The 9,540-nt window shown below is 33.9% G+C and overlaps 1 protein-coding gene across 1 annotated transcript; it reads right to left on the bottom strand.

Moving 5' to 3' along the window:
• Positions 1–3,079: 3,079 nt before the first annotated feature.
• LOC143604319 (uncharacterized) lies at positions 3,080–8,900 on the bottom strand. Its single transcript, XM_077080836.1, has 14 exons — positions 8,587–8,900; positions 8,420–8,506; positions 8,164–8,273; positions 7,474–7,524; positions 7,226–7,397; positions 6,828–7,142; positions 6,499–6,699; positions 5,930–6,415; positions 5,571–5,780; positions 4,914–5,102; positions 4,675–4,838; positions 4,423–4,575; positions 4,261–4,339; positions 3,080–3,502 (listed from the first exon to the last, which is right to left on the bottom strand). Exons 1-14 carry the CDS (start codon positions 8,842–8,844, stop codon positions 3,080–3,082), a joined length of 2,898 nt encoding a protein of 965 aa, XP_076936951.1. The 5' UTR covers positions 8,845–8,900.
• Positions 8,901–9,540: the final 640 nt, after the last annotated feature.

The following is a 9,540-nucleotide window of genomic DNA, read 5'->3' as shown; positions in this document are numbered from 1 at the left end:
TAGGAAACATAGTTTGTCACGTGTCAATTTTGGAAACAGTAAAAATTAATGTTTTTTATTTATTTTTTTCACAGAATCACATTGTTTGAGAGTACATAAAAAGCAGTGGTAATCCAAAGACAGAAAATATGCAATGAGCAAGACCGACACATGTGAAGATAGATTAGGAAGCAAGAAGCAATTCACAAAATTGTGGTGTTGTTATGAGGCATGTGAGGAGTTTCAAAGCTAAGGATATGAAGAATGAATTGTTAAAAGCTTCTTAAAATAATCTATGCCACAAGTATTACACTTTCAGATGCCAATATATTAAAGCAACAAGTGTGGAAGATGCAATAAAGAACGACAATAAAAGATCCAACAATAGGATTGGTTAAAAGTTTTTTTAAATAGTTTAATGATATTAAATAATTGGTTTTGTATTGTTTGTATATATTGATGGGCCTGATGGGTTTAGAAACATGACAGTTGTATCGGAAAATCCTATGAGTTTGCATACTGATTGTTAAAAACGGATATGTCAAGATAGTACAAATTTGAATTTGAATATGAAAATTATGGTATATTTATGTGGCGGTGTTAGTCGATGTATGAAAATTTTAGCCAGGTGTTACGGTAAAAAAAATTGTATTTATGTGCATAGACGCATGTAATACAATTGTAAGAAAAACGTATGATATGGAGTACACGTATAGAATGTTTAAAAACATAGGTAAGACACATTACCATGTGTAAACACAGACATATATGGTTGAATTAAAAATGTATAAGGGGTACACATATACAATGTTTTTAAACTAATAATAAAAAAAACAACACACACATTTAATACAAAACTCCAACCATCAAATTGGTGAATGAGATATCTTATGTGCATATTTCTCCTTAAAATAAATATAGTTATTTGTTTATTATTACAATAGGTAATACTAATATTTTTACATATATGCAATACTATATATTAAATGCATATGTGCTTATATAATAGATATACACACTCATTGCATATAATATATATTATACGCATACATGGTTTATTGTATTGTATGGAGTCCTTGTATATTAAATGCATTTATGGTCTGTTGTATTACATGTACGCAACACTTGTTTATTACGTTCATATATAATATGTTGTATTACATATATGCAGCAGTTCACTATTACGTATATGCAACACTAATATTTTACCTATATATATATATAGAGAATATGTTGCATTACATATATGTAGCACTTATATATTTCATGCATATGAAGTCTATTGTGTTACATATATGCAGCACTTGTCTGTTACACAATATGCAATATGTTGTATTGCATATATGCAGTAGTTGTCTATAACATACATATTCAGTATGTTGTATTGCATATATGCAGCACTTATATTGATTGGATTGGGTGTGTTTGTTAAGAAGCATATGGAATGTTTCAGGGTATTGTGTTACCTACATGCATATATCAGCTGCTAAATTCATATGGACTATGTTGTATTACATATATGCACTTATGTGATATACATAATATATTAATATTGCAGAACCCCAAAACACAATTGGTTCATAACCCTCCAAATTTTCTCGTCAAAACTGTCAATTGATTAACGAAATTGATATATACACACTCAGAATCATTAACCGGCTCTCAATCAACCTTCAATTTCATCAATATAACTCTAATTTCGACGTTTTCTGCCCAATTTTGACCGATGACGAACTCAAGTTCTTAGATCTGAAAATTTGCTGACTAAAACTTGAAATTGAGCATTCAATTTGTTCCATAACATCTCGAAATCATTACTATATCATCAATCTCTCATCAACTCAAACGAATATCAGACCTTGGTAATCAATTTATGAAGACGTGTGATGAACACGGTCATTTGGGGAAGCTGTGGATTATTGATATTTAGAATGCATTTTTACAAAAATAATCATCTACTTATGAGTTCTCTAGTTCTCTTCCTAACAATGAGTTCTCTCTTGATCTTCCCCTATGACTCAATGTGTGTGTGTATATATATATATATATATATATATATATATATATATATTATTGGTACTATATATTATTCTGTTTTCTTGGTTGAAATATAATTCCTATAGAAACCCTTTTTATCACATGTAACCAAAATATGCAAGTACGGTACTTGTGGTGAAAATATAACATTGCATTCCTTTCTTTCTCAATGCGGCAATAACCAGCCTCTTCTAATGAATGTAGCCGGTCATTGTGACCCTATCTCACCAAAGGGTGTTCACCAGAGGCAGAAGTGTAGCCGGTTGAAATTGTAGACCACTTGGTTCTAGACGGTGTTGACTTTGACATAGAACAAGGTGAGTCAGCCTGCCACATTCGATTTCCCTACCACAATTATGCACTCAATACCAAACTATTCAGTCACTTCAATTCCAACACTTTCTTCATCCACTCCAATGGACAACATGTTTCCTTCTTTTATTTCATCATCTTATATTTGGTTTCTCTATTTTGCCCTCCTATAATTTTGTTTTGCTATTATATATATTATTATCTCCGAATCCTCGGATGTAAAAGAAAATATGTGATTTTCTATCAAAACATCGCATGCACCTATTTTCCTCCTCGTCTGTTTTTTTATATATTGATTTCAAGTTTATTTTAGTTGGGAATTTTTGAATGAATTTTAAAAATTTATTAGTTAAATATAATATTTAATGATACAAATTTATTATAAATAAATAATTAAAACTGGACAATACTGTGTCGAAGATGGTTCAGGTAACTATTTTGGACAGACAATATCCTTCTACACCCCCTTCTTTAACAAATATAAATGCCTAAAGTCACTTTTAAGAACTAAGAAACAAAATATAATGTACTAAAATTTACAAGCATGTGCTTCTAAGTATACAAAAGAACTTAGAGCTGGCAAAATTAGCATCAATCATTATCATCATCATCAAAAAGGATGCAATTTACATACAAAACCATTGATTAGAACCCCTATGCATCTCATCTCATCTCATCTTATCCAACAAAAAGAATTGAAGCTACAACTACATTGTTAATCAACAGTAAGCTAGCTATCACCTTAGCTACCTCAAAGTGTATGATTTCTGTGCTCGGGTGGCGGTTTAACATACTTCCCAATCACTTTCTGGTGTGTCCGGTTCTTGATTCTCTGAATCTTGGCTCGGGTTTTCAGTTTCTTGTTTTCTTTCTCTTTTCTCGATCGGATCCTTTCTTTTTCATAGACGCCTTGCCAGAAAACCTCACCGGTTGCAGGCCACAACCACCGCCTTCCAGGGTGGTCCGAATCGGCTTCCTCAGCAAGATCTTCATCCATGGCCTTGAGGGTGTTGTAATCAAACCATTTGACCCACATTTTGCCAGCTCGTTTCTTGAAACCGTGTTGTTCTTGCATTGCTCCCGTGTTTGGATTTACATACACCATTCTTCTCGCACTATGATACGCCCAAACGTTTATAACAACCTCCAGAACCCGAGAGTAGCACTTCTTGTCCTGCCAAGAAACCACAAGTGTAAGCATAAACTAGGGCTGTCACTTTTACCCGAAACCCGACCCGATAAAATCTGTACCCAAACCTGAAAAACCCGAACCCAAGAAAAGACTAAATCAAACCCAAACCGAAGTAATTTGGGTTGGTTCTTGGGTCTGATTTATGGATTTTGGGTCAACCCGAATAAACTTTTTAATTTTAAAACCAAATGTATTTTTAGGTATAATAGGCTAAGCGTTAGCCACTAAAGTTATCAGACGGAATCTAGCCCTAACTGACTGTTGCCATTCCACCTATTATGGATCGACTGTTTATTGTTAATTTATGTTTTCAGTTTATGACTAATAGCAACCGTAATCGAACAACCAAATCATGCCTGATTGAAGGCGATTACAGTTGGGTTTTGTTTCACTTTTATTTTGAATTGCTTTATCAGGTTATGTTGGTTTATTATTTGGTTATTTACGTTACGAGCAAAGAAGAATATGTTGTTCAATTTTAGCATTGTAGTTTTTTGATTGTTTTTTTTTTGTTTTCTAATATACTCAAAACCCGATTAACCCAACACGAAAATACCCGAACCCGAAAAACCTGTGAGCGATTAGAGTTGGGTTTCGGGTCAAGATTTAGAACTTTAAAACCCGAAGAACCAACCTGAAAAACCCAAAACCCGAAGAAAACCCCTAGCGTAAACCATCCAATTTGGAACCTTTTTTTTCTTGTTTGACCGTTGTCAATAAACGACCGAAGAAAAACATACCTTCGACAGACTTAGGTAGCACAAACCACTTCGGCGATGCTCTTCATACACTTGTGCATCTAATGCATCTACAAACATTCTGCAAACATCATTGACATATGAATTTGTTCACTGCTTAAATCAAATGTCTTTGTATAATTCAAAACCGATCCACAAACTAACCTTGAGAACATTACAAACTCAAGGAAAGATTTTGTTGGCATGGCCCAACTATGCATGACAGACCATGTATCTCCATCTGCGGGCATCGGAGGTATAACTGTCGAGTTATTGTTTATCCCGTACATTTTCTTGAAAGCTTCCGAGAATGCAAACCTTGTACCAATCATACATAAGATGAATCAAACGATAGTTAATGGATGCATGAGATTTAAAGAAAGTGATTTGTTCCTGATGTAAGTTCAAGATTCTTACTTGCAATTACCGGCATTTATCGAATCACAAAAAGACCAAAAGTCGTGTTGTGTAGGGTTTCTTGGGTCTTTATCCATACGAACCCAAAAGTAGACGGCATCACCGTGTCTCTGAGCTTCAATGTCTTCTACTAAAGCAACCTCAGCCTTTTCTGATAAAGATTCCTGCTTTTTATAACAAAATTGACGTGTTTAGTATATGAACGGTGACTTGAGAGATTGTTTAAAAAACTAACTTGCCTTCCTGGCTGTAGCTCGCCATGATGAAAACCCAATCCAAGAGTTCTTGTGTATGCGGTCAATACGGTTAGCAATGGCAAAAAAAGCTCCAAAATCACTGAGGGTGTCCCGGTAATACGGTGTGTTTAGAAGGGCAAGGCGAGAAGGTGCGTCAATGTCGTCTTTTTTTGGTCTTAGGCCCTTTGTGGACTGCGGTATCATCAAATTGGTACATGTTTAGCTTAAAAATACTAGAAAATGATTTTTTTTTACTTTATATTCATCCCTATAACACTACACTAAAGATAAGCCAACATATGACCAACAAACTGAAACCTATACAATTTGACTTAAACCATATATAAATATATAAATAAACAGATAAAATAAATAAAAAATGTAACCATGCAAGAAACCTTACATCCTGCCTACAAAGTAAAGAAACAATACTTGACCAAACTTTAGAACGATTTCGACACCGAGATATTCTTTTCCATGTACTGCACTAGATTAACATATTATTTCTCTCTTTTTACACTAAAATACTTAAGACTGGATTTTTACATAAAATGATTTTAAAATAGGCAAGAGGAAACATAACCACGCAAGAAAAACACAATTCTAGATGCAAAGTGCAATAGTTTTTTATAAATGAGTAATGAAAACAGAGCGACTTACAAGTCCAATACCACGATATAATGATTTTTGGTGCAGAAAAGGCCAAGATCCTTGACCAAAGTATGGCTCATAGATGCATAATGGTTGACCCGTCCTTTCGAGTTCTCCCTCATCCCTCTCATGCAAATCATTCTTAGTTCTGTCGGCTTTCTTTGAATTTTTGTATACTTCCTCCCATGTTCCCTTTGATTGCTCACTTCTATCCCTCAACTGCAAACCAATGACATCAGTTCTTTGTAAATATATGAGTAAGCAAGTAAATAGTTTCACATAAAAATTACCAAGATAGCAATTTTGCAACTTTAATGGTGACAGGAAAAAAAACCATGGATAAAAAATAACTCTTTTTTTTTCATTACCTCATCATCTTCTCTTGCCTTTCTAGCTTTCATGATCTGATTTCTTTTTTCTTCTTCCCATAAACCGTAAACAAATGTATCATTGGCTGGAATAGCAGCCGAACTCTGTTCTTTTAGAGTACGATTCCATCGACTTTCAACCTGATCTAAGAATTGGTGAATCTTCAAAGTTCTATTAACATATCCATGATCTGCAATAGCCTCAAAAAGATGCCATTGCCATTCTGTTTTGGTATCCGAAGGAATTTCTGATATTGCCCTCGGAGATGCGACTTCTGAAGGAAGTTTCATGATATTTTCTATCAACGAAGCATACCCTTCAACAGATTCCAAAACCATCATGTTTTTAGCAGTATTTTTGCCCGTTAATGCAATATTACGAGCCAGAGATGATAGTTTTCCTTCAGACACCACTTGCAGCAGTACCCGTGTCAAATCCTTAATATTCTCTTTTGGAAAAAGATAGCCATCTATCCCATCATCGACCTGAAACGTGTAATCAAATTATTAGTTTTCAGAAATAGAAGTATGACAATGGAAGTCAAAGGATGAAAGATTTTAGCTTTTACATGTTTCTTGATTATTGATAGGTCAGGAGCAACTATTGGTTTCTTGAGACACATTGCCTTTATCAGAATGTCAGGGAAAGATTTTTCTTCAAGGAATGACCCGTATATTACAATATTCGCTATGTCTAGAACACTAGTATCTTCATTAATGGCAACATGTTTCACAGTTCCCCTTGGGTAATTGAGGTTTGAGGCAATTTCCTACAAGAATAAACATTCACATCAAGTTTGTTAAATAAAAAATATGTAAAAACCACCCAATAAACTTTAACTTTAAAAGTATGGGGAACTAAGAAAACAAATAGAAAAAAAAAATTAAACATTTTTACCTCCATGGCTGCACTGTAATTACTTGTTAAATCTTGACTGAAAACTATAATCTTGAGACGAGGAGCTGAGGAATCACCAACAGGAAACTTGGCCAAAATTGGCAATAAAGCCTTTAAAACAAGGGCATGCTCCAGCCATATTCCTTTATACAGAAACTCACTACCCACTATACCGACAACAAAATCATCAATTCCAATATTCATATTTACACGCGCATTTTCGTCATGAATGACCGTTGGGTTATCTACTTTGCATGTTACAGGAGTTCCAGGTACCACAAAATAGTTTCCAGCATCAAATGCAGCATAAAACATCTGAAAATAAGTAAGATAAAAAAAAATTATATAAGATACAAAGCCATATGACAAAACCATTAAAGAGATTAACTTATACATACTGGTAAGGCATAATTTGGGAAGACAACAACTTTAGACCGATTAAAAATTGCTTTCCAATCATCAATCAACTCAGCCTGGCCATTAGAGATGTATCTTGCAGCACGTATGGCGAGTGTTTTTTCATGGACAGTCCATATAAGAGGTACAGATTTAAACGGCTCCTGCAAAAGGCTGTAACGACTAAATTCAGGGTCTTGTAAGAAATAAAACTGTCTTGTAAAAAATGATCACAAATATGTCCACATACAATGAAATGACATCCTTTGCTGCAAGAGAGCTCACGAGTACTCCATCATAGCTACAAGATTATACAAAATTGTTAAAAACACAAAGTTGATCATTATCTTGTGGTACAATCATTTATATATAACAGAAAAATCTATGGAGTTAATATCGGCGATATAACAGTGGGATATCGGTTATCGCTCCCCAAGCAAAATATCGGTTCAAATACCGGTCAGAATATCAGTACGGATATTATCGGCGATATTGACTGATATTTGACTGATATTTTGGATGCCTTGGTTGATATTTGACCGATATTGACTGATATTTGACCGATAGTTCACGGCTTACGATTAGATCATGTTTCAAATATTGACAATTTTTATATTACTATTAATATTATATATGTTTACATGTTTATACATGCATATATATAAATTCTGCATGATATCAAAATTACCGATATCCCACCGCAATAATTGATATCTCAAATATCATCCTCGACAGATATTCGATTCTTTTACCGCATTAGTCGCACAGTGAAAAATTATGTATGTATAATGAAACAAGAGTTTGGTTCGGTTTGGTCCAATTCAAAACAGTTGCGGGTGGTTCAGTTAGTTTTTCAGACCAAACCCGTAGTTGTACACAAGATGCATTATACAAAACTTCATGAACTAAGATAATACACCACAGAGAGAAATAAACATACTTTAACCAGTCGATCATAATGCCTGATTTATCACTAGCGTCAATAACATGGACCGGAACTCCACTAGTTCTCCAAATATGGTGTACAGGCCCGTCTTCAAGTGAGTAAACCTGCACAAGAAGTTAACCACGTGGATGCTTATATTAGCTTTTTAACAACACTAGTACTAGACTCAAAAGGCAGTCGATTTCCTCACAAGAATAAATAAATATAGAAACTCGGGTCAACCAGTAATAATATTATAAAAAGTAAATACCTCAAGTTGATATCCAATATCCCTTAAAGCAGGTGCAAGAGTGAGCATCAATATCTGGTGTGGATCAACCAGCATATCTGCAAAAACCTACAGATGGAGTGGAAGCCTATAAGAAAACTCAACACAAACAATATGATTAATTATTATTATTATTAGTACTCACTCACCAAAGCAAGGTGAGGCATTCTATTCCCAAACCTAGTGAGTGTTAATCTTGACCCACCAAAAGAAACATTAATATTATTATTTTCTTCTTGTGTGGGGAATTTGATCAAACAGTTGGTGGGCACATCCTGACCAAAATCCAAAGCAGCAATTTGTCGTTGAATATCGAAATGATGATGATAATCTTGTTTGAAGAAATCGTCATTGGAGAGAGGCAGAAAGAGCTGAAACAAGAACATGAAGAAGATGAATACAGCCATGACAGACACCCATTGCAAGTAATCAATCTTCTTTAGAATGCTCAATCTTTTTTCAAATAAGGGTTTTAAAGAGCCACCCATTTAATTCCCAGAAGAACAAAACCCAGATCACAAGTAACTTTTCTATTCTAATTGCCTTCCAATCACCAGATCTTCTTGATTATTATTATTATTATTATTACTGCTTCAGATTTGAGGTCAACTCGTCTTCTTCTCATCACTTGTTATTATTATTATTATTCCGTGGGTGATTATCAAGTAAATATTATTATGCAGATTGAATGAATGTATGATTTTATATTATTTTATGGCTTTTTTATTTTTCTTTTAATTGCAAGTGTGAATTTATTGTGTGCTGGGTCCATGTTTTTCTTTCGTCAGCCTAACAAACAAACAGATAATTGTTTAGATATTTCGTAAATAATGACCTAATGGAAAAAGACTACCATACCGCTAGTTGGCCCAAACTAGTCTTACGAAGCCCTTAAACGCCTCTAAGTATTATTTGTGAGGATTGAACCTAGTCTCCATTGAAATATTGAAAAACCCAGCTTTCTATCAATACACCATACTGAATTCATGTTAACTGTGTTTCTAAAAGTTATTTAATTTATGTATATATTTGCTAAATTTTATTATACTTTCAATAAATATGTTGTATAAGTTATTTAATTAAAACTTTTTATTTTTCTTGCA

The sequence above is a fragment of the Bidens hawaiensis genome, unplaced genomic scaffold (genome assembly GCF_021521415.1).
Source record: "Bidens hawaiensis isolate Kalapana, Puna unplaced genomic scaffold, B.hawaiensis_p1.1 tig00064740_1, whole genome shotgun sequence".
Taxonomy (NCBI): Eukaryota; Viridiplantae; Streptophyta; class Magnoliopsida; order Asterales; family Asteraceae; genus Bidens; species Bidens hawaiensis.
Note: the sequence above shows the minus strand (reverse complement) of the source record. Positions and strands in the feature narration are given on the sequence as shown.

Coding starts and splice junctions, on each gene's coding strand:
- LOC143604319 (XM_077080836.1), bottom strand. CDS start 8,844: ATGGCTGTATTCATCTTCTTCATGTTCTTGTTTCAGCTCTTTCTGCCT. Junction 6,700..6,827: donor ATTACAGTGCAGCCATGGAG/GTAAAAATGTTT, acceptor TTATTCTTGTAG/GAAATTGCCTCAAACCTCAA. Junction 4,839..4,913: donor GGCGAGCTACAGCCAGGAAG/GCAAGTTAGTTT, acceptor TATAAAAAGCAG/GAATCTTTATCAGAAAAGGC.